The sequence below is a fragment of the Bufo bufo genome, chromosome 1, assembly GCF_905171765.1.
Source record: "Bufo bufo chromosome 1, aBufBuf1.1, whole genome shotgun sequence".
In the NCBI taxonomy this organism is placed as follows: Eukaryota; Metazoa; Chordata; class Amphibia; order Anura; family Bufonidae; genus Bufo; species Bufo bufo.
In genome coordinates this window covers 696,388,067-696,414,736 of record NC_053389.1, presented here as the reverse complement: position 1 = coordinate 696,414,736, position 26,670 = coordinate 696,388,067, and the positions used below count along the sequence as shown (strand labels likewise).

The 26,670-nt window shown below is 45.8% G+C and overlaps 1 protein-coding gene and 1 long non-coding RNA gene across 6 annotated transcripts in view; one reads left to right on the top strand and one right to left on the bottom strand.

The window, feature by feature from the left end:
• The window catches only part of LOC120985959, a 1,109,413-nt gene that overhangs the window by 529,992 nt on the left and 552,751 nt on the right, over positions 1 to 26,670 (bottom strand). The gene's annotated exons all lie outside the window — the stretch shown is intronic.
• AKAP13 (A-kinase anchoring protein 13) overlaps positions 1 to 26,670 on the top strand; it is a 230,781-nt gene that overhangs the window by 89,088 nt on the left and 115,023 nt on the right. For all 5 annotated transcript variants that reach the window (XM_040414184.1, XM_040414183.1, XM_040414185.1 and 2 more), the window contains 3 exons: positions 10,853 to 11,036; positions 17,771 to 17,963; positions 21,643 to 23,770. In XM_040414184.1, coding sequence (XP_040270118.1) covers positions 10,853 to 11,036; positions 17,771 to 17,963; positions 21,643 to 23,770 — 2,505 coding nt within the window. The remainder of the gene's footprint in view (positions 1 to 10,852; positions 11,037 to 17,770; positions 17,964 to 21,642; positions 23,771 to 26,670) is intronic.

Sequence of the window (26,670 nt, the reverse complement as noted above, 5' to 3'; positions counted from 1 at the left end):
GTTTGACGTTGACACAATATGGTGCAATTGCAAACGGATCCGTCCCCTATTGACTTTCAATGTAAAGTCAGGAGTTAATATACCATAGGATCGGAGTTTTCTCCAATCCGATGGTATATTTTAACTTGAAGCGTCCCCATCACCATGGGAACGCCTCTATGTTAGAATATACCATCGGATTTGAGTTACATCGTGAAACTCAGATCCGACAGTATATTCTAACACAGAGGCGTTCCCATAGTGATGGGGACGCTTCTAGTTAGAATATACTACGAACTGTGTACATGACTGCCCCCTGCTGCCTGGCAGCACCTGATCTTTTACAGGGGGCTGTGATCAGCACAATTAACCCTTCAGGTGCCGCACCTGAAGGGGTTAATTGTGCGTATCATAGCCCCCTGTAAGAGATCAGGGTCTGCCAGGCAGCAGGGGGCAGACCCCCCTCCCTCCCCAGTTTGAATATCATTGGTGGCCAGTGTGCGGCCTCCGTCGCCCCCCTCCCTCCCTTTATTGTACTATCATTGGTGGCCAGTGTGCGGCCTCCCCTCTCCCGCCCCCCCTTGCCCGATCATTGGTGGCAGCGGAGAGTTCCGATCGGAGTCCCAGTTTAAACGCTGGGACTCCGATCGGTAACCATGGCAACCAGGACGCTACTGCAGGCCTGGTTGCCATGGTTACTTAGCAATATTACAATATTAGAAGCATCTGTGACCGGCCGGGAGCTCCTCCTACTGGTAAGTGACAGGTCTGTGCGGCGCATTGCTTAATGATCTGTCACTTACCAGTAGGAGGAGCTCCCGGCTGGTCACAGACAGCGCAGCAGGTAAGTATGATGCTTCTACTATTGTAATATCGCTAAGAAACCATGGCAACCAGGCCTGCAGTAGCATCCTGGTTGCCATGGTTACCGATCGGAGCCCCAGCGATTAAACTGGGACTCCGATCGGAACTCTCCGCTGCCACCAATGATCGGGGGGGGAGAGAGGGGAGGCCGCACACTGGCCACCAATGATATTAGTACAATAGAGGGGGGCCCGCACACTGGCCACCAATGATATTACAATAGAGGGGGGGCCGCACGCTGGCCACCAATGATATTACAATAAAGGGAGAGAGGGGGGCCGACGGAGGCCGCACACTGGCCACCAATGATATTCAAACTGGGGAGGGAGGGGGGTCTGCCCCCTACTGCCTGGCAGCCCCTGATCTCTTATAGGGGGCTATGATATGCACTATTAACCCCATCAGGTGCAGCACCTGAGGGATTAATTGTGCGGATCACAGCCCCCTGTAAGAGATCGAGGGCTGCCAGGCAGCAGGGGGCAGTCATGTACACAGTTCGTAGTATATTCTAACTAGAAGCGTCCCTATCACTATGGGAACGCCTCTGTGTTAGAATATACTGTCGGATATGAGTTTTCATGAAGTGAAAACTCATCTCTGAAAAAGCTTTTATGCAGACGGATCTTCGGATCCGTCTGTATGAAAGTAACCTACGGCCACGGACGCGGATGCCAATCTTGTGTGCATCCGTGTTCTTTCACGGGTAGAAGTGCTGCTGAACAAACGAGCCCTTCGTCAATCACTGCAGGGTCACCCCCTAGTATCAACCCTCTTTCTGCTTATCACGTAGTATGTCTGAGCTGCAGCACGAGACACCTCTGTCTGCCCTATGATGACGTTTAGAGAATAGTTATAAACAGTAGAGTGCTGTTTGTATAGCAGTGCTAACTGATCAGATGATCGCTGTGTGTCTGACCTATAAGGATCATGGTAAACAGATGATTTTTCAGGGCAAAATTGATATTGACTGCTTATTTCCTCTGCATACATCAAACCTATCTGAAAGCCCTCATTCAAGGACCAGAGGCAACAAGTATTCTTTTGGCCTTTGTCAGGCTGATATATGCTGTTTTACCTCTTTTTTTTTTTTTTTTTAAGCTGTATGTAATAGTGCAGTGTCTGTGCTGTTGTGTACAGAGGCATCCCACAAAAAAACATACATTGTGGTCAGGACCTAAACGAGTGGAAGATGCCCAACCACCACCCCCCTACCTAATTGGCCTGAGGTGTGCCTTGGCCTCACTAGGTCGGTATGCCTGAAAAAGGGGGCAAAACCCACCAGTGAGGGAAGGATTGGCCTGAGGTGCTACTCTGCCAATGTACTGAATGCTTGGACCAGCTCCGCTTGTGCCTCCGGGATATACCGTACAAAGCACCCCGAGCGCCAGCGCCCCAAGTGTTTAATGATATGCACAGGGACTCCATGCTTGGACGCTGCGGATGCCGCACCGATGCGGAAAGAATGCCCCGAGAATTGAGCCGGATTCAATCCTACACTGGTCAACAGGATGCGAATATGTTTGATGAACTGGCTGGACGTCAGTGGACCAACAGGGAATGGAAGTAATGGGTCGGTGGGGCTGTGAAGACTAAGGGCCAGCAAGAGGTTGTCCAAGACTGTCACTGGACACCATGCGTTTGTGGTCTGGAAGAGCTTAACTACATGGCCGGGACCTACCTGCCTTGTTTTGTTGTGAGGCAACTGCGAATGAGTTACTGCCCATCCTGACTAAATCTCCCTTGCGGAGAGCCACCGCCCCTTGTCTGGCCTGTGTCACTTCACCTGGTCTTAAAAACCCGTAAAACGCCAAGTACATCGCCGCCTTGATCACCAGGCTGGGAAGGACTCAGAATGGTGACAATGTGAGAACTTCCGACAGGCTACGAAACGTGTCCCCCTAATAGGTCGACGGACCGACTTGACCGTGACCTGGCTCTTTTGAATGACTGAGGATGGCCTTGATCGGGTGAGCTGAAAATATAGAGGGTCTGTCTGGCTCTTGAAGTGCCAAAAAAATGCTGCACCCCAGCCAAATATAGCCTAATGGTGTTGTGGGATAAAGCCAATACCGAATGACAATAAGACACGAAAGCCACCATATACTTGACCTGACCTGTGTCACCTCTAGGATATGCCAACTTAAAGTTCGAAAAAAACCACCCACGCTCGGCGGTACGACCGCAACGTACTGGCCGACAAAGACTTGGTAATGAGTGAACTGGCGACCACCATCAGAGAGTCTAATCCAAGACCAGCAGCCGCCAGTCCGGTACCGGGGTGCCCACTGAGTCTGCTTCTGGGTTCTGTAAGAAAAAGCGAGAAAAATCAAAACGAGATAAAGCATCAGCTGCAACGTTGCTGACCCCGACCAAAAACAGGGCATGAAAATGAAACCCCTGTTCCAGAGCTATCCAGGTCAATCTACGCATGAAAGACATGATGAGTAACAATTTAGATCTGCCCTTGTTAATGATCTCTGCGGTCGCCATGTTGTCAGTGTGGAAAACCACCGTGTGAACCGACCACCTATGCCCCCAGACTATAGCAGCTGCTACGATAGGATAGATCTCGAACAATGCCGACATCTGAGAAAACCCTGGCAACTGTAGCACGTGTGTGGGCCATGAGCCGGCGAACCAATGTGAGCCAAATATGGCCGCGAAACCTACCGAGGCAGCCGCGTCTGAAAATACGTGTGGAGAATCAGAAGTGGCCCTCGGAATAAACATGGAAATGCCGTTCCACCCACTGAGAAATCTGTCCTACATGAACAGATCTGCTCGGGCGTTCGCATTAAGATGCACTGATGCGTCCAAATCACTGGTCTGTTGTATTAAGACTAGCAATCTTGAAATTAATGATCTACCCTGAGGAATGATCCTCATGGCATGCCCAACAGAGACTGCAATTCTCTCTTGGTGCAAACCTGAAACATGAGCAAGGAACGGACACCTGATTTGATTCTGTCGAGTTTGTCTTGTGGCAGACTGGCTGACATGGCACGTGAATCCAGAGAGATCCCCAAGAACGTGACAACCTGCGCAGGCCCTTCTGTTTTGTGTTCGGCCACTGGAATGTTTAACTCCTTGAAGACCTGCAAGAGAACCTGCAAGTCAACAGGTGCCTGTGAGGGTTCGTCGATCAACAGAAAATCATCCAGGTAGTGAATGACATTCTGGCAACCCTGTTCCAACAAAATCCATTCCAGTGCCTGCGCTAACCTGTCAAACAGACTGGGGCTGCTCTAGGAACCAAACGTCAACTTGGTGGCGAAATAGTACGCATCTCTCCATTTGATGCCATGCCACTGCCAGAGAGATGGGCTAATGGGCAGCAGTTTGAACGCATCAGAGACATCTGTTTTGGACAGCCAAGCCCCCATGCCTGTCTGAAGAATGACCTGGATAGCCTGGTCTACGGAAGTATACTTCAAGGAAATTCCTCGGACGGAATCAACGAGTTGAGACTAGGAACGTGGGAAGAATGTGGAGCAGACAAATCATAAATCAAACGAAATTTATTGGAATATTTTCCCTGCACCACCCCCACCGGGCTCACCCTCCAAGTGCAGAAAGGAGGGGACTGGAAAGGACCAATGATGAAACCCTTGTCCAGCTCAACTGCCAAGAGTGAATCCACCAGACCAGCATGTTTAGAAGCCGACTGCAAGTTGGGGCATTCATGAGTCTGCTGGGGCAAGGTGATGAGCCCAGTGTGAAACCCCCGTGAAAACCCTTCCACCAGGAATGTACGGAACGGCTGAACCTGATGAAGCCGCAGCAGCTGGTCTAGTGCCTCCACATTCACCCGGCTCAGTCACGCCGGCTTCAATGTGCAGACCGTGACCGGATGTGCCCTAAAACATGTGGCACAGACATGCAGGAGCCTGCACTGGCTGAAGTTGCAGATGGCGTAGACCACTGCAAACACCACAACAAACACCACAAAACAACAACAAAAAAAAAAAAAACGAAGAAAGAAAAAGAGAAAAAAAAAAAAAAAAACCTGTTAACCCTACGACCTGCTGCCCGTAAGCTGAAAAAACAAGATGACGGAATCTAAGCCCCTCCCCTTCCCCTCCCAGCAGCGTGAAACGATTGAACGAAAAGCCTTCGAGGCTGACAGGGAGTATGATAGTCGTTTCCACTGACGTATGAAGCGAGCCCGAGTTTGTGTGAATCTGTGACGTGGCAGATTAATTAAAAACGAATACTGCGGGCTAAAGAACCTACAGACGTGGTAGGTGATGTATGTAAGTATAGGATTTGTGGAAAACAGACCGTATGACGTATGACACTAGTCTACGAGATGAAACGGGGTGTGTATGTCGTGCGAGCGTGTAGCTGTATTGGCGGATGTACCTATGCTAGAGGTGTATGGATGAAGCTTGGTGGATAAAGGTTTTTTTTTTTTGTTTTTTTTTATCCCCAAAAATTCTTTTTTTTTTTTTTTTTTTTTTTCTTTATTTAACAATCCACTCAGCAGCAACCTTGTAAGTAATCAACTCAGTAATGTCACCAGGACCCAGCTGCCAGAGTTTAACCTGCTGAGCCCAGATGACTCGCAGCCCCTGTATGAACTTAGATACAGGTTATGCTGAGACAGGCAATGAGCTCCAACTATGTGACAATGCTGCCCATTGGTGCCAAAACTTGAATTGCATGTGCCTGAACGCAGTGAGGAGAAGCGATCCTCCGGCACACTTCCCCCTCTCTACACACCCTCCTCCACGTTGCCACGCTCCCCAAACAAACCAGTTATCTTGGAAAACGACCTGAACAGCTTGCAGACTGAAGGGAAAGGTACACCCGGCTTCTCTGAGATCCGACTCGTGCAGGACGCTTGCTGATGACGTCACACCCAGAAGTAGCAGACGTCCGAATGCCGACGTGCTGCCTGGGAGAGCCAGACTGCTTAAGACAGGTACCGGCCCCTCCCACAAATCCAGGCTGCCTGGGAGAGCCAAACTGCTTAAGACAGGTACCGGCCCCTCCCACAAATCCAGGCTAGCCTGCGGCCAGCCTTAACACATACCCAGTATGTGTTTTAACATTGGAGACTATGGGCAATGGATACCACTGTATGGATACACAGTGGCAAAGTCAGAGGGATGTTTTGGAACAATTCTCCCACCATACCAACATACAGTGGGGGAAATAATTATTTGACCCCTCACTGATTTTGTAAGTTTGTCCAATGACAAAGAAATGAAAAGTCTCAGAACAGTATCATTTCAATGGTAGGTTTATTGTAACAGTGGCAGATAGCACATCAAAAGGAAAATCGAAAAAATAACTTTAAATAAAAGATAGCAACTGATTTGCATTTCATTGAGTGAAATAAGTATTTGAACCCTCTAACAAAAAAAGACTTAATACTTGGTGGAAAAACCCTTGTTTGCAAGCACAGAGGTCAAACGTTTCTTGTAATTGATGACCAAGTTTGCGCACATTTTAGGAGGAATGTTGGTCCACTCCTCTTTGCAGATCATCTCTAAATCCCTAAGGTTTCGAGGCTGTCTCTGTGCAACTCTGAGCTTGAGCTCCCTCCATAGGTTTTCGATTGGATTAAGGTCCGGAGACTGACTAGGCCACTCCATGACCTTAATGTGCTTCTTCTTGAGCCACTCCTTTGTTGCCTTTGCTGTATGTTTTGGGTCATTGTCGTGCTGGAACACCCATCCACGACCCATTTTCAGTTTCCTGGCAGAGGGAAGGAGGTTGTCGCTCAGGATTTCACGATACATGGCTCCGTCCATTTTCCCGTTTATGCGAATAAGTTGTCCTGTGCCCTTAGCAGAAAAACACCCCCAAAGCAAAATGTTTCCACCCCCATGCTTGACGGTGGGGACGGTGTTTTGGGGGTCATAGGCAGCATTTTTCTTCCTCCAAACACAGCGAGTTGAGTTAATGCCAAAGAGCTCTATTTTGGTCTCATCAGACCACAGCACCTTCTCCCAGTCACTCTCTGAATCATTCAGGTGTTCATTGGCAAACTTCAGACGGGCCTGCACATGTGCCTTCCTGAGCAGGGGGACCTTGCGAGCCCTGCAGGATTTTAATCCATTGCGGTGTAATGTGTTTCCAATGGTTTTCTTGGTGACTGTGGTCCCTGCTAATTTGAGGTCATTAACTAACTCCTCCCGTGTAGTTCTAGGATGCTTTTTCACCTTTCTCAGAACCATTGACACCCCACGAGGTGAGATCTTGCGTGGAGCCCCAGAGCGAGGTCGATTGATGGTCATTTTGTGCTCCTTCCATTTTCGAACAATCGCACCAACAGTTGTCACCTTCTCTCCCAGCTTCTTGCTAATGGTTTTGTAGCCCATTCCAGCCTTGTGCAGGTCTACAATTTTGTCTCTGACATCCTTGGACAGCTCTTTGGTCTTTCCCATGTTGGAGAGTTTGGAGTCTGCTTGATTGATTGATTCTGTGGACAGGTGTCTTTTATACAGGTGACTAGTTAAGACAGGTGTCCTTAATGAGGGTGACTAATTGAGTAGAAGTGTCTAACCACTCTGTGGGAGCCAGAACTCTTAATGGTTGGTAGGGGTTCAAATACTTATTTCACTCAATGAAATGCAAATCAGTTGCTATCTTTTATTTAAAGTTATTTTTTCGATTTTCCTTTTGATGTGCTATCTGCCACTGTTACAATAAACCTACCATTGAAATGATACTGTTCTGAGACTTTTCATTTCTTTGTCATTGGACAAACTTACAAAATCAGTGAGGGGTCAAATAATTATTTCCCCCACTGTATTCCTTCAATGTTCTCTGGAAAAACAGTGTGAATTGATCCTAGAACTGGACATGCACATAACAGCTTGCTGAATGATCGTTTGGCTGGGGATGAAGCTGCTGCGAGACACCCCTGGCAGCAACTTATCTCCTGAGAACAATGTGATTGGGCAGTTGAAATCTAACATGCCCAATCCTTATCTGCTTCAGAAATCAGTGGGTTCAGCCAACATAGATCTAATGTGTATGGTCAGCTTAAAGTGTAACTGTCATTTAATGTGTGTATATATGTATATGTATGTGTGTGTATATATATATATATATATATATATATATATATATGTGTGTGTGTGTATGTATGTAATGTATGTGTGTGAAGGATGTGATTATGTAACTTTGTACTTTTTAATAAAAAAAATAAAACTGGCTCTGAAGTTAACCTTAACCCGTTGTCAGTGTTCAGGAAAGTGCAGTAGTGTACACAGAAGATGCTCCAGGGTCACTGTGGCACACAGAGCTAGCCTGCTGCTACCCTCGCTGCGCTGTACTGAAGACAAGTTAGGGAGAACTTCAGGCCAGTTTTTTTAATTAAAAAGTACAAAATCCCCTAATAAGGTACTGGTATGTTGCAGAAATACTCAATCACGTCCCCTACACATTAAAAATAAATAAATGACCGTTACATTTTAGGGTATATGGAAATTAAATGTTGTCAAGATGAGAACCATTTTTTAATGAAGTACGCTGTCTTATCTAAAACCTGTGCAGCAGTACAGTGTAAATCAGCCCTTATCCAGGAAGACAGAGGTTGGCTCTCTGGTGCCACCTATTGGATGGCTACCCTAAGTGTCACTATCTGGCCCTTTAAACAGGACTTGAAACAATGACTCGGGCTATAAGCCAGGATTATTTTCATAAGAAAGACACCTCTCCCCAGATAGCGGTTTTCGGTTTAGGCCCCTTGTCAATGCAGAGGAGGATACTGGTTTCGCTGGGTGGGAGGTCTTTGATGTGGGTCTGGGGCAATTATGTTTCTCCTTGTGAACACTGCCAAATTGCCATAGGGAGTCTTCCTGGGAAAAGGAGAATGTAAACTGTTATCTAGGAGGGCAAAAGCTGGCTCTCTAGTGCTGGTTACTGGCTTGCTACCCTGTCTGGCCACTGACTTTTACCGGATCTTTTTGCCCTCAGTTGGATTTTGCTCTCCTTCTCATGGGCAGAAGAGCATAGTCCGTTCTCTTGATGAATGCTATTAGAGGGGTTGTCTCAGGTCACCATGCAATGTTCGTATGCGCCGCCCCCCCCCCCCCCCCCCCCCCCTTCCCACGAGCTGATCTGCTGATCTTTAAGAGCAGTTCTTGCTCCGGTGATTCTGGTCTCTGCAATTGAATGGTCTTCACGTAATGCTACTTTTTCCTGCAATGGCAATTAATACCTGGCTGTGGTTCAGTAGTTAGTAATTGTATATATATGAATTGCTATGTGCACTGTTAAATTCCAGCCTCTGAGTGGCACTAACTGATATGATGAGGAGGGGCAGATGGCCTTTGTATGCTGATCTGTCCATAGTTGTGGCTGTATACAGATCTGGTGTGAGCGCCCAGTGGTATTTCTGCAGCACTTCCTCCAGAGCAGCACTCTTGCTTAGGCCTCTTGAACACGGCCGTTGCTGGCAACAGCCATGTACTCCCCGCATCACAGATGGGGACCAGTTCACTTGAATGGGTCCTCAATCCAGAGCTGCAGACTGCTTCCGTGGTGTTTCTGTCCGTGCCTTTGCGTTGAGGACGAATCACGGACCCATTCAAGTTGAATGGGTCTCAATCCGTTTCGACCGCAATTTGGCTGTGTGCATGAGGCCTTACAGTTACTTTAGACTCTACTCTACTCTATTCGAATGGCCTTTTTACTAGAGCTGATGATTGGGATCACTGCCTCTTGTAAATGTGCAGCTGATCACCCTACAAAGAAATAAATCAAACCAATAGCACCAGGTTACTGGACAGGTCCAGAAGACATGGAAGCCTTTGGGAGAGAACACCTCCAGCCAATGTCCGGTACCAGTGTGTTAAAATCTTTAATTGATTTTCTTTAAAGGTGACTCAAAAAGAGCTAGCATGCACCCTAGACCAAATAGTTCGCCAAGCCTCCGGAGGAAGCTCCCTATTCAGTCCTCACTTCCGCATGTATAAGTGTTTTTAAAATCAGCGGGAAAGTCAGAGGAGAGCAGTAGCTGATAGATATCCGAAACAAATCCCCTAGACGAAGGACCACAGACTGGAGGCGGTACGTTTTTACTGTCGCTCTATCCACCTTACTAGCTTTGACTCCAATTCTACAGTCTGTGCATCACCTGATAAACAAGCAAAACACTCATTCATCAGTTAAACTCCTTGTTTATGCTGACACCTAAATCATAATTTCTGTGATCAGCTGCCCAGGAACAATGAACCTGTGTGAGGACGAGTGACTGCAGTAGCCATACCGTGAAGGTGATTGCTGCATGTAAATGCAACTCTTTACCTCCCCCGACAAGCAGGCAGTTATCGGGAAGGAATGGTTCCTTCCTGATAATTGCCCGCTAAGGGTACTTTCACACTAGTGTTAGAAGAATCCGGCCGGCAGTTCTGTTGCCGGAACTGCCTGTTGGATCCGGAAATCCGTACGCAAATGGAGACCATTTGTTTCTGCATGCGGATCTGTCTGACAAATGCATTGAAATACCAGATCCGTCTCTCCGACGTCATCCGGAAAAACAGATCCGGTATTTAATTATTTCACCGATTAAAAGGTCTGCACATGCGCAGACTGCGAAACCAGATCCGTTTTTCCAGAACACTTGGTACCGAATCCGGCATTAATACATTTCAAGGAAATTGATGTCTGATCCAGCATTCCGGCAAGTGTTCAGAATGCATTAGGATAAAACTGACGTGGTTTTTTCCCTATGACGGAACTTAATACCCGAAAACTTTAACACTAGTGTGAAAGGGGTCTAAGTCCACTTTTGAGGGACCTTAAATGAGATGGTACCTTCCTTCAGTAGAACATGGGATGATGTGTCTCATCGGTATATCATTAAGGGTTCCACTCATTGTTGACTTGTCTTTGTCACATCTCGCCCCTTTATCAGCATGCACTTTATGTAAAAGAAATATATGTATGGTCCTCACATGGATCGTTGCCACTAAGAATTGTATGTAACTGATCCTGTACATTTTTATCCACGTATAGACTGACTGACTGAGGTCTTCATATTTCTTTTCAGATGGTCCTGGGCAGGAGACATTGATGCACTTTGCTGCAAGGCTTGGCCTCTGTGCATTGTCAAAGTTTCTTTTGGAACAGCCAGGAGGGAGGACATCACTGGCCATTTCCAACAGTGAAGGAGCGACGCCTGTAACCCTCGCTTTGGAAAGAGGCTTCTTGAAGTTGCACCATTTGTTAACAGAGTATGAAATATTTTTGTTTTACTTTATAATGGCATAAAATAAAATCAACCCAGCGGACCATGGGGTGAAATGTGGTGAGATATTGATGGGCGGGTTGCAATGTGGTATGAAATATACTGTCCTATTTGTGCTAATTAGACACACTAATATCTGCTTATAGAACATATGTAGGTGGCTTCAGTTTCCTCAGTATAGACCAGCAAACTGGATATAGAGGCCCAAATGCTGCCAGAGCCAGACGTTTTGGTCACAACTTTATTGGAGGTTGTGAAGTTCATCCTCAGGTCTACCTTTTATAATAAGATGACCATTTCATTGATTCCTGTGGCACATACTTTTGCTACCTGCTGTTCGATTTGTATTTTTTGCAAATTTTTATCTCGTTTTTACAGAATTTATTAAGGCCTTTGCAATCTTCAATCGCTACAGCTGACCCCTCAGATTTGTGTTTTTTTTTTAAATGCCCTCTTTGTCTCTTTTATTGCCTTTTTTACAGTAGCTATAAGCAATGGGGGGTTTAATTTTAGCCGTTTATACTTGTTACCTAAAGGAATAAAAAATGTATTCTCAGTATTATTATGTGACAGTAGCTGCTCCCAGTCTATGCCCTGAAATTCTGCCCTCAACCCAGGGAAATTAGCCTTTTTTAAATGCAGTGTCTTTGCTCTGCCTGACAGAGTTTGCTTCTTATAGTTTAGGGCAGGGGTACTCAACTGGCGGACCGCGGTCCAAATACGGACCGCGGCCGCCAGTTGTCCGGACCCCGGCCATCCTTCAGAGCGCTGCTCCTCTCCTGCACACTGTGCCGTGCAGGAGGAGGAGCTTACCGGCGCACTTCCACCTGTCCCACAGCGCAGTGAGACAGGGCTTCCTCCACATGTAGCGCTCCTCCTCCTGCACACTCTGGCAGCTCTGCTCCATACAGCGGCGGGGCACAGGAGCTGATAGTTCTCAGCAGCGCAGGAGGAGTCTCTCCCTCCCCCCTGTGCTGCTGCTGTCCCCACCGCTGCCAATAAGAGGCAGGAGGAGGAGGGGAGGGGCTGTGGCCACTGCGCCACCAATGAAGAAAACTGACCTGTATTACAAATACAGGAGGCGGGTGCCGGAATCAAATAGCCGGCGCTCGACCTCTGTGACAGGAAGCTGCGATCAGCTGCAGTTGAGTTAACCCTTCAGGTGCGGTACCTGAGGGGTTAATTGTAGCTGATCGCAGCCCCCTGTCACAAAGGTCGGGTGCCGGCTATTTGATTCCGGCACCCGCCTCCTGTATTTGTATAAGAAACGTTGGTGGCACAGTGCGCCCCCCCTAGTATAAGAAACATTGGTGGCGCAGTGCGCCCCCCCCCCCCCCCTTCCCCATTATAATAAACATTGGTGGCTCAGTGGGAAGTGCCAATGAGGGTTAAAAATAATAAAAGAAAATTAACTCACCTCCTCCAGTTCATCGCGTAACTGCCGGTCTCCAGTTCTTACTTCTTTCTTCAGGACCTGTGGTGACGTCACTGAGCTCATCACATGGCCCATTACCATGGTGATGGATCATGTGATGAGCTCAGTGATGTCACCACAGGTCCTGAAGAAAGAAGTAAGAACTGGAGACCGGCAGTTACGCGATCAACTGGAGGAGGTGAGTAAATTATTTTTTAACCCTCATTGGCACTGCCCACTGCACCACCAATGTTTATTATATTGGGGGGGGGCGCACTGCGCCACCAATGTTTATTATACTGGGGTGATGGGGGGGCGCACTGCGCCACTAATGTTTATTATTTTGAGGGGGGGCGCACTGCGCCACCAATGTTTATTATATTGGGGGGCACACTGCGCCACCAATGTTTATTGTGATGGGGGGGCACACTGCGCCACCAATGTTTATTATATTGAGGGGGGGCGCACTGCGCCACCAATGTTTATTATACTGGGGTGATGGGGGGGCACACTGCGCCACCAATGTTTATTATACTGGGGTGATGGGGGGGCGCACTGCGCCACCAATGTTTATTATATTGAGGGGGGGCGCACTGCGCCACCAATGTTTATTATTTTGAGGGGGGGGCGCACTGCGCCACCAATGTTTATTATACTGGGGTGATGGGGGGGCACACTGCGCCACCAATGTTTATTATATTGGGGGGCACACTGCGCCACCAATGTTTATTATATTGAGGGGGGGCGCACTGCTCCACCAATGTTTATTATACTGGGGTGATGGGGGGGCACACTGCGCCACCAATGTTTATTATATTGGGGGGCACACTGCGCCACCAATGTTTATTATATTGAGGGGGCCGCCAGACGAAAAAGTCGGACATGTAGTACTTTTAGTCTGGCGGCCTCTCACCGTGCTGCGCCGTAACTCTGCCCCCATCCCCATTATAGTCGATGGGCACAGAGAAGCGGCACGGCGAAGTAGTGGCAAGATGGATCTGACAGGGTGAGCAGCCTGTCGGATCCATCCTGCTGCAAGTGTGAAAGTACCCTTACTAATGAGCGCTTCCATCATGGAACGCCCATTAGTACAGCCTTTACCTCCACCGCTACTTGTGCTAGTAAAAAAAATATATATATTACGGCAGTGTTTCCCAACCAGTGTGCCTCCAGCTGTTGCAAAACTACAACTCCCAGAATGCCTGGACAGCCTTTGGCTGTGCGGACATGCTGGGAGTTGTAGTTTTGCAACAGCTGGAGGCACACTGGTTGGGAAACACTGTATTACGGTACCTCCACCTCCATTTGCTCACGCTGTGGAGAACACTCCCTGCTGACTAGAAGCTCAGGACAGGACCTACAAGACGCCATCACGTTAGAGCACCGGTCCTGAGCGTGCAGTCAGCAGCGAATGTTCACCGCAGCCAGGTGAATGCAAATTTTTTTTTTTTTTTTTTGCAAAAGCAGAGAAGGGGGGCAATACTCTTACTGGGGGCACTAATGGGGACATTAATCTTACTGGGGCACTAATGTGGCCATTACTAATTCTGGGACTTACCCGGGGCGCTCCACTATAACGTCAGAGCGCCCCACGCGCATGTATCACATGATCGCATGGCATCTTTACTGTTGGCGTTCAGCTCGGACCTTCACCTGACTGCAGACCCTGGTATGTGGACCTTTAATAAAACTAGTTGAGTACCCCTGGTTTAGGGGGAATAGAATTATATTGTGGTCACTATTACCTAGTGTTTCTCGAACAGTAACATTTCCAACAAGCTCTGCATCATTAGAAATTACCAGATCCAACATTGCCCCTAGTGGGAGCTTCTACAAACTGGCCCATAAAGCGGTCCTGCAGCAAGTTGAGGAATCTTCTCCCCCTTGCGGTTTAAGCAGAACCATGACCCCAGTCAGTCTGGTTAAAACCTCCCATTATGACCACTGTGCAGCCTGCTCTATTTGGTTATACAGTTGTGTTTCTATCTCCTCTGTGATGTTAGGGGGTCTATAGATTACACTAAGTATTATTTTTTCAGTGTTTATATCCCTTTGAACTTCCACCCATAAGGTTTCCACATCCTCACCATCCGCACCATCCGCACCCACAATTGCCTCTTTCACACTTGTCTTCATATCACTCCTCACATACAGGCACACGCCACCTCCTTTTCTATTGACCCGGTCTTTCCTAAATAGTGTAAAACCCTCAGTATTTACAGCCCAGTCATGCGAAGAGTCCAACCATGTCTCAGCCACACCAACTACATCTATGTGTTCTGCTAGTACCATAGCCTCCAGCTCCCCCATTTTGCTAGCTAGACCTCTGGCATTTCTGAAAATACATTTTAAATTACTATTACCTGTAAAGTGAATATCTGGGATTTTTGGGTTACCTTGGTTGATGTTTGTATGTAACAGGTTCTTGTTACCAGCAGTTCTATTTTTTCTTCGGTGTATAGTTCTGTCCAGTCTTCTCCCTACTTTCCTCACTTACCCCAGCCCCGACAAGAATATATATGAGTTTTCATTGTCCCCCTAGCTGTCATAGTGACTGTGCCCTGCGGCCAGGGTGTCTGTGGAGTAAACCTACTTACCGGGCATCTTTCATATCAGCGGAATTCAAGATGGCCGAGTTCATGTGACTTGTTCATGTGACCACTTCTTTGCACTGTTCCTGGCTGCCAGAGGTTCTGCGCAGGCACTGAATGGCAAGTGGATGTGTCTGGCACCTGCACAGTTTTAGAGAACAGAATCCCATGTATCTATGCATTCGCTGGACATCTCCATTTGCTATTCAGCGCTTGCACAGCAATATGTCATTTTCTGATGACAACTTCCATATAATAGGGAACATCATCTGAACACACCTAATGTTAGGGTCATGAGCCGGGGAAGAAAGCTATTTGCGGCATTCAGCTGTTTGCTGGGGGTATAAGAGGCTTTGAGACATTGAAGTGACAATGCAACAAATCTGAAAGCAGTGACAATCTTCGTGTCCGTTGCTGGCTGCTGTAATTGCATACAGGCGAGCAGTAGCCGCCGTCCTATAGTGCACATTATTGATGTTTATCTGTATAGCCTGTCTATACTTGTGCACGTGAATTCTCTCTCATTGTTCTGTGCGCTGATTTGTAGTCATACAACAAGTAATTGCAGATGCTAATTCTGTCACTTCCCTTTTAATACCAACCCTAAATATATCTGCAGTCAGGTATGATTACCTTGGTTTTTGCTGATCAAAGTAATTTACTCCCGAACTTGATCCAACTTTTCTGCCGGTAAAAGAAGCAGTAAGTGGGTCTGCTGGCTTCCAAGCACTTGTTTTCCTGGCTGTTTCCATAGCTGCTTAGTGTGGCTGAGCCATCGGGAGGGACGGGAGGAGCTGCTATGGGAGTGACCCGATGGATGTGATTACCTCCTTCACTTCTGTTCTTAAAGTAATGAGATTAGTGAAGATTAATATTAGGGTATTTATTGTACACGTCTAATATTACTAAGGACACAAGCCTGCCTCTGACTGCCAATGAGAACAGGGATTCTTCTGACCACTAAAGTGTACACAAACTTTTAACTAAACTTTATTAAATTCTATTCTAAATCTGCTAAAATATTTTTTGGGCAATTCACTTTATTACTTATATTTTTTTATTTTTTTATTTTTTTTTAAATTTTTCCATTGGAAATAGACAGGAAATTCAGTTGCCTATTAGCAGAGCAGAGCCTGCTTCCCCCCGCTTAACCCTTTCACGCCTAACTTTTTTTCATTTTTGTTTTCCCTTCCCGGCCTTCCAAGAGCCACTTTTTGAAAACCTTCAAAAATGGTACCAATTTTTTGGTGGTTTAAGGTGACCAAATTGAATAGTTGATATGGGATAAGGGCTTGGCCACGGCTTTTCAGGCAGTTAGCCATGGCAGACCTTCTCAAGGCAAGAGCTCTGCTATTTTGTTACCTTGGCTCCGATAGGAAGGCTGAGGGAGCTGCATCCATCTGCCAAACCCTGTAAATGGCGTGATTTCTATTCACCGCATTATCTGAGGGGGTTAAATGACCGGCATAGACGTCTTCGCTGACCCCAGTAATTGCGGCTGGGTGTCTGCTGTATTATACACATTATGCACCACAACATAACTGTACGTCATGATGCGTGTAAGAGTTAAAGGGGTTATCCCATGAAAATTTAAGTGATACATCATATAGTACATGACAATCTCTTTCTAACAAAGCTGTCCCTATCCTGTAGACTTTTGGATCGGATCACTGGCATCACTGCTTGTATATCACCGCTGAGGATTAGGCTTTCAGTATCAAAATCTTGGACAACCCCTTTAGAGGAAGGATCATTGAAATTATCTCTTAAAGGGAATCTGTCACCATTAAATGCATGGCAATCTGCAAGCAGCATGTTATAGGGCAGGAGGAGCGGAGCAGATTCATATGTAGTTTTATGAGAAAAGATTCAGTATAACTTGTCATTTATACATTTAAGGGTGCATTCACACGACTGTATTTTTGGCTCCGCCTCCGTTCCGGTATCCGTGTTTTGCGGATCCGCAATTTGCGGACCGCAAAACACATACGGTCGTGTGAATGTAGCCTAAATCTCCACTCTTTCTGAACTTAAAGGGGTTATCCTGGAAATAATGATGACCTATTCTCAGGATAGTTCAACGTTATCATATTGGCGGGGTTCTGAGTCCTGGCACCCCCGCCGATCAGCTCTTCCAGGGAGCCGCCGCGCTCACCGGAGCTCCAGTGAGCGCTGTGGCCTCCTGACAGCATACCAGGCATTGTGCTGTACATAGTTTGGCGGCTGTGCTTGGTATTGCAGCTCAGCCCTGTTCACTTCTATGGGGCTGAGCTGCAACTGGGCCATGTGACCGATTTACGGAGACTACTCATGGCCTAGCAAGAGGCCTGGTGCTAATGGAGTGCTGATCGGTGGGGGTCACGGTTGTCGAATGCCCGCTGATCTGGTATGTGTCGGATCCCTGCCAATCTGATATTAATGACCTATCCAGAGGATACGTGTATGCAAAAGGTCGGCACTGCTCTTAAGCAATATGGCGGTGCACGTGTCAGCGGGCAGGATTCCCAATAGACAATGTGTAGAGAAAGGAGTGCCGGTCTTCTCTCTACACACTATCCAGAGGATAGTCTGTCATTGGCTTTATATCACTAAATGTGATTTTCATGCCTTTGATTTTAAGGTCAGATGTTTTTGTATTTCATGTGAAGCTTTGTATTATGTATTTGTGTGTTTCATTTCTTTTGCATATCATTTGGCATTTTTTGTTTTGTTTAGAGTGGACCCCCAGAGTATTGACCTTGATACTGAACATTCTCAAGTTGAGCACTCTGGAGATTTTGGGGTGAAGCACCATTATGGACTAAATGTTTACATTCTGACCAAGAAATCCCAAGTAGAAGCACAGGACATCATGGAGGAGGACATCAAGGAGCTGAGTGACTACATCCAAAGTCATTCTCCATGTCCAGTAAGTCATTGTGAAGAAAAGCTGGATACAGTATGTTAAATGTTGTAAAATGTTCCTGGACCCACGTACACCACATCTAGTTTATTGTAACCTCAAGTATAGTAACATACGTATGGCAGGAAGGACATTTCATGCATCATATACACCCATTGTGATACTCTTGCTACTACTCTTGGTGCTGGTGGGGGTATTGGGAGCTTCATCTGCTCAATATTGTGTTTTTTGTTCATTGCAATAGATAGATCTCTCTATATCGATCTCTCTATATCTCTCTCTCTCTCTCTATATCTCTCTCTCTATATCTCTCTCTATATCGATCTCTCTCTATATCGATCTCTCTCTATATATATCTCTCTCTATATATATCTCTCTCTATATATATATATCTCTCTCTATATATATATCTCTCTATATATATATATATATATATATATATATATATATATATCTCTCTCTATATATATATATATATATATATATATATATATATATATATATATATATATATAATCTCTCTCTATATCTATCTATCTATCTATCTATCTATCTATCTCTATATCTCTATCTCTCTCTCTCTCTCTCTCTCTCTCTATATCTCTCTCTCTATATCTCTCTCTCTATATCTCTCTCGATCCTAATAGTTTTTATTAAATTTTTTTAAACATTATCAAAAATACAGGGAAAACTCTCTCTCCTGCATCCCCTCACTCAGTTCGGTTATTGAGGCTAATGCCAGGAGAGGGATTCACCGCACGGGCACTCACATTAGATGACTATGCACATGCTCGAGATTTTACTGCTGTGGCAGGGTGACGTGTCCACACATCAAGAAGAATACAAGATGAGGCAGGAGAGGGGCTTACTAAGAGTGGGCGCGGCTGGGCTCCACAAACGATAAGTACCACCCCTTGTGCTCTTTTTTCCAAGCTCATTACCATATTTATAAAAATCATTTTTTGATGGGCTCAAATACATTTTTATTGCATATACAGGTATGGTTAGAAAGCCCTCTAGGAGACCTACAGCGCCATATGAGCAGTTGGAGATGCTCAATGGTGGTGACAGTCCCTTTAAGTGCATAAGGCCTATATACACTGAACAAAAATATAAAACGCAACACTTTCGGTTTTGCTCCCATTTTGCATGAGCTGAACTCAAAGATCTGAAACATTTTCTACATACGCAAAAGACCCATTACTCTCAAATATTGTTCACAAATCTGTCTAAGGCCTCATGCACACGACCGTTGTGTGCATCCGCGGCCGTTGTTCCTTTTTCCGTTTTTTTTCGCGGACCCATTGACTTTTAATGGGTCCGTGGAAAAATCGGAAAATGCACCGTTTGGCTTCCGCGTCCGTGATCCGTTTTTCCAGTCCGTGAAAAAAATAAGACCTGACCTATTTTTTTCACGGACAACGGTTCACGGACCCATTCAAGTCAATGGGTCCGTGAAAAATCACGGATGCACACAAGATAGTCATCCGCGTCCGTGATCCGTGTCCGTTTTTCCTACCATTTTCAATGCAAACTTTTATTTTTTTTTTTTTTATTTTTTTACACTTTTCATGTCCGTGGATCCTCCAAAAATCAAGGAAGACCCTCGGATGAAAAAACGGACACGGATCACGGAACAACGGAAACGTCCTTGTGCATGAGGCCTCAATCTGTGTTAGTGAGCACTTCTCCTTTGCCGAGATAATCCATCCTACCTCACAGGTGTGGCATATCAAGGTGCTGATTAGACAGCATGAATATTGCACAGGTGTGCCTTAGACTGCCCACAATAAAAGGCCACAGTTTTACCTTATATGGTGTGGCCAACATTTGCCTCATGCAGTGCAACACATCTCCGTCGCATCAGGTTGTTGATTGTGGCCTGTGGAATGTTGGTCCACTCCTCTTCAATAGCTGTGTCACTGAATGTTTTCAGCTTCCAGGAATTGTGTACAGATCCTTGCAATGGGGCCGTGCATTATCATGCTGCAACATGAGGTGATGGTCGTGGATGAATGGCACAACAATAGGCCTCAGGATCTCTTCACGGTATCTCTGTGCATTCAAAATGCCATCAATAAAATGCACCTGTGTTCGTTGTCCATAACATACGCCTGCCCGTACCTTAACCCCATCGCCACCATGGGCCACTCGATCCACAACGTTGACGTCAGCAAATCGCTCACCCACACGACTCTACACACGCTGTCTGCCATCTGCCCCGAACAGTGAAAACTGGGACTCATCCGTGAACAGAACACCTCTCCAACGTGCCAGATGCCATTGAATGTGAGCATTTGCCTACTCAAGACGACAAACTTCAGTCAGGACCAGACCCCGATGAGGACAACGAGCATGCAGATGAGCTTCCCTGAAACTGTTTGACAGATTGTGCAGAATTTCTTTGATTGTGAAAACCGATTGTTGCTGCAGCTGTCCGGGTGGCTGGTCTCAGACAATCATGGAGGTGAACATGCTGGATGTGGAGGTCCTGGGCTGGTTTGGTTACACGGCCTGTGGTTGTCAGGCCGGTTGGATGTACTGCCAAATTCTCTGAAACTCCTTTGGAGATGGCTTAAGGTAGAGAAATGAACATTCATTGCATGGGCAACAGCTGTGGTAGACATTCCTGCACTCAGCATGCTAATTGTATGCTCCCTCAAATGTTGCGACATCTGTGGCATTGTGCTCAAACTGCACATTTCAGAGTGGCCTTTATTGTGGGCAGTCTTAGGCACACCTGTGAAATATTCATGCTGTCTAATCAGCACCCTGATATGCCACACCTGTGAGGTGGGATGGATTATCTCTGCAAAGGAGAAGTGCTCACTAACACAGATTTAGACAGATTTGTGAACAATATTTGAGAGTAATGGGTCTTTTGTGTATGTAGAAAATGCTTCAGATCTTTGAGTTCAGCTCATGCAAAATAGGAGCAAAACCAAAAGTGTTGTTTAGATTTTTGTTCAGTGTAAAATGAATAAATAAAAACAATACACCATGTGATCTTGGTAAAATAAAACCAGTTATTATGTGGACTTTTCACTACAACTATTAAGCTCAGTTATCTCTGTTACTGGTATTTGATTGTAGGATTGTGCACTTTAAGGCTACGGCCAGACATTATGGCTGCTGGGTGGCCAAGACCTGACTATGTGGCCGAAAACTGCGTCATCATGTGGTTTTGCCTCAAATTGTCAATGGCTGCACTATTTTGCAGGTAAAACACATTGCCAACTGCTTTTTACCTGCAGAATGTTTTGAACATTAATGATCCATTTGAAAACCATGCTGAGTTGTGGTGAAACGGCATGTTGGCGTGTTTTGTGGCCATTAGTGTGACCATACCCTAATTGAAGTCTAACTCAACGCAAAACCTGAACATCCAATTCTGATTGCAGTTACTTACTGTCTGAGGATTGGAGGAGCAGACTAGAATATCAAGAGGGAATGAATAAAATGGATAAGAAAAGGACAGGATTCTGAGACTTCATGAAGGCTTGTAGTATCAATGCCAGGAAGTGGTTTATTTACCACAAATACAGGTGTAGTTCATGATAAGCCCGCTAACCGATACGCCGAGCTGCTCGACCTTTTTCATTTGTGTTTGGTTTGAGGAGTACTGTACATAACTGTTTTGCATCTAGTGAATGGAAAGATTAATTGTATTCTGTTTGTTTTTCAGGGTACAGATGTGAGAAAACCGCAGGGACCAGCATTTGAAGAGGCATCTGATGTATTTAACCAGGACTTCAGGGCATCTTGTGCTGATGACACTGTGAACTCACAAGCAAGTACTGCAGTGTTGCAGGAAGAGGGTGAAGGTGCCAAGCCCTGTGGTAAATCTGACAATGAGGTGGAAACTGTGGGTGGAGACGTTGCAAGTTTGAGTCAAGATGTTGAACCCAAAGAGGAAGAGGAGGGGAGAGAATGTATTGTGAAGGAAGAGAATACATCAGCTACAAACCAACACATACCATTCTGTTCCACTGAGGTAGAAGCTGCTGGAAATCTTCTCTCTGATGGAAACACAAATGAGGAAACTGGAATGACTTCAACTGGAATTGTTTTGGACCTCAAAGCCCTGGGCAAAAGTGATAATGTAGATGAGGAAATGATTGCTGAAACCGAGCAAGCCACACCAATTGCATTTGTGGAAGCTGCACACAAAGTCGCTGATGTTCCTGAAGACATCAATGTGAACATGGGGCAGTCAGTGTCTGGCTATTGTACTAGTGCATCACGCACCACCGACACAGTGTGTCACACCGGGAGTAATGAACAGGAAGCAGCACTTCCGGGCCCTGTCTGTAAAGACGATCAATCTTGTAACCTTTCTGGTGACTGCCTGAGCCAAGGAGAGCCAAGTACATGTTTAGCTTCTGAAGCAAGGCACTCGCATATTGCCCAAGGGTTAAATGTTGTAGATCGCAACGAGACCCGTGACTCTGAAAAACACAGTTCACAATCACAAAACAGAACTTTGGAGCACTTTGCTGATTGTTTAGTCCTGTCTGTGAAAAATGAAAAAGACCTTGAAACCATTGCTGATAATCTGGCGGCATCAATAATAAGCACAAGCTTTGTGGAGTTGGAAGTTACCTCTAGTGAGAAAGCAACTGAGGCTTCAGAAGTTATGGACAATAAACCTCAAGAGGAAGTCTCCTCCGAACCTGTGGTAAAAGACTTCACATCACGTGACTGTGACCAAACACATGAGGATGCAGAGGTTCCTCTTGCTAGTATGGCTGCAGAAAATACAACTCCTGAAATACTAATGAAGTCTAGTTCTCAACCTCCATCTCAAGATCTTGCTTTGTCTAATAGGAGTGAAAAGGAGAGTGCAGAAAATAAGTCAACTGCTGTGGGAGAATTCAGTGTTGAGGACCAGGCTGTCATGTCTGAGTCCAGCTCAGGTCTTCACGTTAGAGGACTGACTAATGCAGAGCCGTATGAGCAGCAGCAGAATAGGAGTGAAAACCTAGAAGCACTGCCACCTGCTGGACCAACCTCCTCACTGCAGATAGATGATAAGGGATTGCCTTGTACTAAAAGCGAGTTACACACAGACTCTGACACTCCCTCCCTGTTTAATAATTATGAATGCCTGAAAAACCAGGAAGTATTAGAAGTGGAATCAGTTCTCACTGAAATGCAGAAGGCTGCCGTGACCGCCACCAGAGAGCGGAGCCCTGATGACGGACAGCTCACCTGTGCAAGTGACAAGACAGATGGCAAACAGGACACTGATGATTTAGCTGATCCTGTGGATTACAAGCCACCTTCAGAGAATGGAAATGCAAGTGAAAAGGAAGAGCCCAAATATGTTGTGAAGGAGTTCGATGTAGGGTATGATAGAAGTGAGGATGACTCTGAGCTGGTGAACGTCCCAAGAGTATCACTTCAGCCTATAGCAGAGGAGACTTTACTTAATGGTGAATCCACTTCAGACACAGCCTCTAGTAATGATACCTCATCATCTGACGTCAGCGATTCAGAAAAGTCTGTAGGTCCAGACGAAGAGCAAACCGTGGACCCGTTCTCCCAGGCGGTGGATTGCTTATCTGATGATGAAGCTGCTGTTGCTCTTGAGACTTCATTTATAAGTTCTAATGGAGTTGCGTGCATGGCGGAGGTCAGAGAAGTCTCGGGCAATGAAATTGCTCAGTCTTCTAATGTCCCACCAGTCCAGGGTAAAGAGTATTATGTGGAGGCTCCTCACATCCTAAAAGAAGACGACTCTGGTTTGGATTTATCTGTGAACTTGGAGGATACTCTGTACCCTAGCATGTCGGACACGGAAATTGTCTCTGGTAATTTTTTCTTTATTTTTTTTTCTTTTTACTTTTAGGATAATGTTCAGTAAATTGAGTTTCCCCGTAGCGCTCAGTCACCTGCTAAAGGATGACATGACCTGTTCACTGACTCTAGGCATTTCCTCAATCTGTCTCTACCTTTCCTCTACACTTTAGCTATCTCTGAGCAGAAAGTCTATCCAAGCAGGGATGAGAGCTGGTGCCAATCTTTATCTTTTTTATTTTTTTTCTTGATTTGAATGTGTGTCCCGGTGCCCGGACTCTTACACACATCTCATCCACTTTATAATTGTGCTTTTGACCAAAGAGCTAAAAACTCCCTTGCCGGAGATGTGCACCCAGCGTACATCTCTGCAGAGCTCTTGGGAGTTCTGTCCTAAAATAGTTCATTGACTGTACAGTTTTCTGTTTCCTTCCCGGAGCTGTTCTGTGTAGCAGTGGAAAAGCTGACATTTACAGCTCAGTATAGGAGTGGCTGAAAGCTGACACCCAGGGGAGATAATTGCCGCTAGCTCCTAGTCTTCCTGCAGCCTGGCTGATTTCTGTAGGCAGTTGTTAGTTGTGTGCTTTCATCTGCATGTGAAAAGTAAAGGGTGGCATAAAGCCGAAATAATATTATTATTATTATTATTATTATTATTATTATTTTGTCTCTACTACTTGTGTACTGTGGATGTTTTTATACTTTTGGAAGCATTGCGTTATACTACAGACATGGCACCAGAAGCTTGCTAATTGATCTGAGATGTCTGCATGAAGTCAGTGGTTTTTGGCCCACACAAATGGGTGCCCCATGGGATGCCATTTATTATGGATATTTTTTCTGTGTAAGACCCCACGACCGTATCAGCTTTACATATCAGCATTTTATTTGCAAATTTGTCTTCAGTGGGTCCATGGTCCACATTTTGCGGACATATTCTTTTTGCAGAACAGACATATGGATGCGGAAAGCACATGGATGATCTGTGTGTTTTCCGCATGCGTATCCCCTCTCCACAAAAATACGTTCTATATTTGTACGCGGACTGCAGACCCATTGAAGTCTGCAAAAAATGCAGATGCAACACAGAGCGCATGTGTGTTTTGTGGATACGGTGGTGTGCATGGGGCCTTAGATTAACCGAGCCATGGTGCCCGTTTACTGTAATACAGTCTACGTAATATACAAGCATCCCGTACCCGTTGCGTTTGGCTGTTTATGTACAATCCCAGTAGGAGCCAGCACAATGGATTCTTTATCATTAGCACGTTTTCTCCGTAATTGTATTGAGTATTTCCACAAACTATTCATGCCTCCTGGTATGTGGTGATTTTATGCCAGCATTCAATGGGCAAACACAAGTCAGAGCAAAACTATGTGATAATTGAGTAGGAGGTTACCGGCCTGATTACTGCCCACAGGTCGGGGCGAGGTGCTGCTTTCTGGAATTGCCACAGACAGTTTATGGAACTGACAACAGGGTTTCCCCTTCCGGGAACGATCAGAAGATTATTATCATAATTATTAGTAAGACGCCTCTGCTGTCAACACATGAAAGCATCTGTGCATATCTGTACACAATTAGTCTGTAGTTGTGTAGCTGGATTCACCCCATAGATACCTTTATCTAATTGGGGTGGGGTAGAGAGTAGTCTAATGGTGGTCATACACGTAAGGCGAATGTCAACCAAACCTGACTGCGTCTGGCAGACATCTAATGCACGGAGCAGCAACCCCCGACCCTGCAGCTGTTCTGAAACTTCAACTCCCAGCATGTTCTTAGAACAGCCAAACAAGTGTGCATGCTGGGAGTTGTAGTTTCACCACAACTGGAGTGCCAGGGGTTGCTGGCGCCTGATCTGTGTATGTGTTTGCCCCAGATCTTGCCTGATGGCAAATTTTGGTGTGAAAGAAGGGTCCATATTGCCTTCTTTGCTGATTTATTTTTTTCCATTGCATTATCCACTGCTCCTATCCAGCTGTTACGACCACCCTGTAATCCATCAGTGGTGGACATGCTTGCACACTATTGGAAAAGACCTCAACCTCTCTGGTGGCTGGGATGACGGGAGTGCGCATAGGCCAGCGCTTTTTCCTATGATTTTTGGATTGCAGGGTGGTCATAGCCCCTGGATACGAGCAATGTATAATGTTATGGAAAAATGAATCCAGCCAGCAAAGGAAGCAATATGGACAATCACAATAAATTAGTAAGTGCCTTGTACTTTCTCTACATTAAGAAGTAAGACAGCCCTTTAACTCTTTCATCTCCACTTTGGGATAAATGCAGTGTCAGGGATTTGGCATGGGTTTCACCCCTAGCTGCTATTTACTGTCAAGAACAAGTTTGGATGCCATCAGGACAATGTATGGAAACCTTTCTCAGCGGCATAGTTGTTTTCTGTTAAGGTCTATGGAATGATGAAGTCCTGGTTGCCTCCTGGAATGATCAGTTTCCTGACGTTGACGACATTTTGGCCACATTGGGGACCTAATGTCTGCAAATAATCTCTTCCGTAGGACTCATGCTCGTGGCCAGTGCTATTTGGACTCCCTACATCCTTGGAATTGAGGGGGGCCACAATACAGTACCCCTACAATTGTGTGGAGGTTGTATGGTCTTTACCTACCTCCGTATGCCTCAGATTTCATGAGTTGTCTGCTTTATGTATGAGGTATCGCTCCCCTAGAAGTATGTATGGCACCCAGGGGAACATTATACGGCAGCAAATTATGTAGGAGACTCTATGTGTAACCAAACAGGAGTCCATAAAGGGATTGTTTTATGAATGTATTTTTAGTTCCATCAAAGGAGTAAGTTGCAGGAAGTCTTTAACACTGAAAATCTTTTTTATTTTTTTAACTTTTTTGATTCCCCTGCAGCACCAGTGGTGAATTCTCCAGTGGTCCCTGC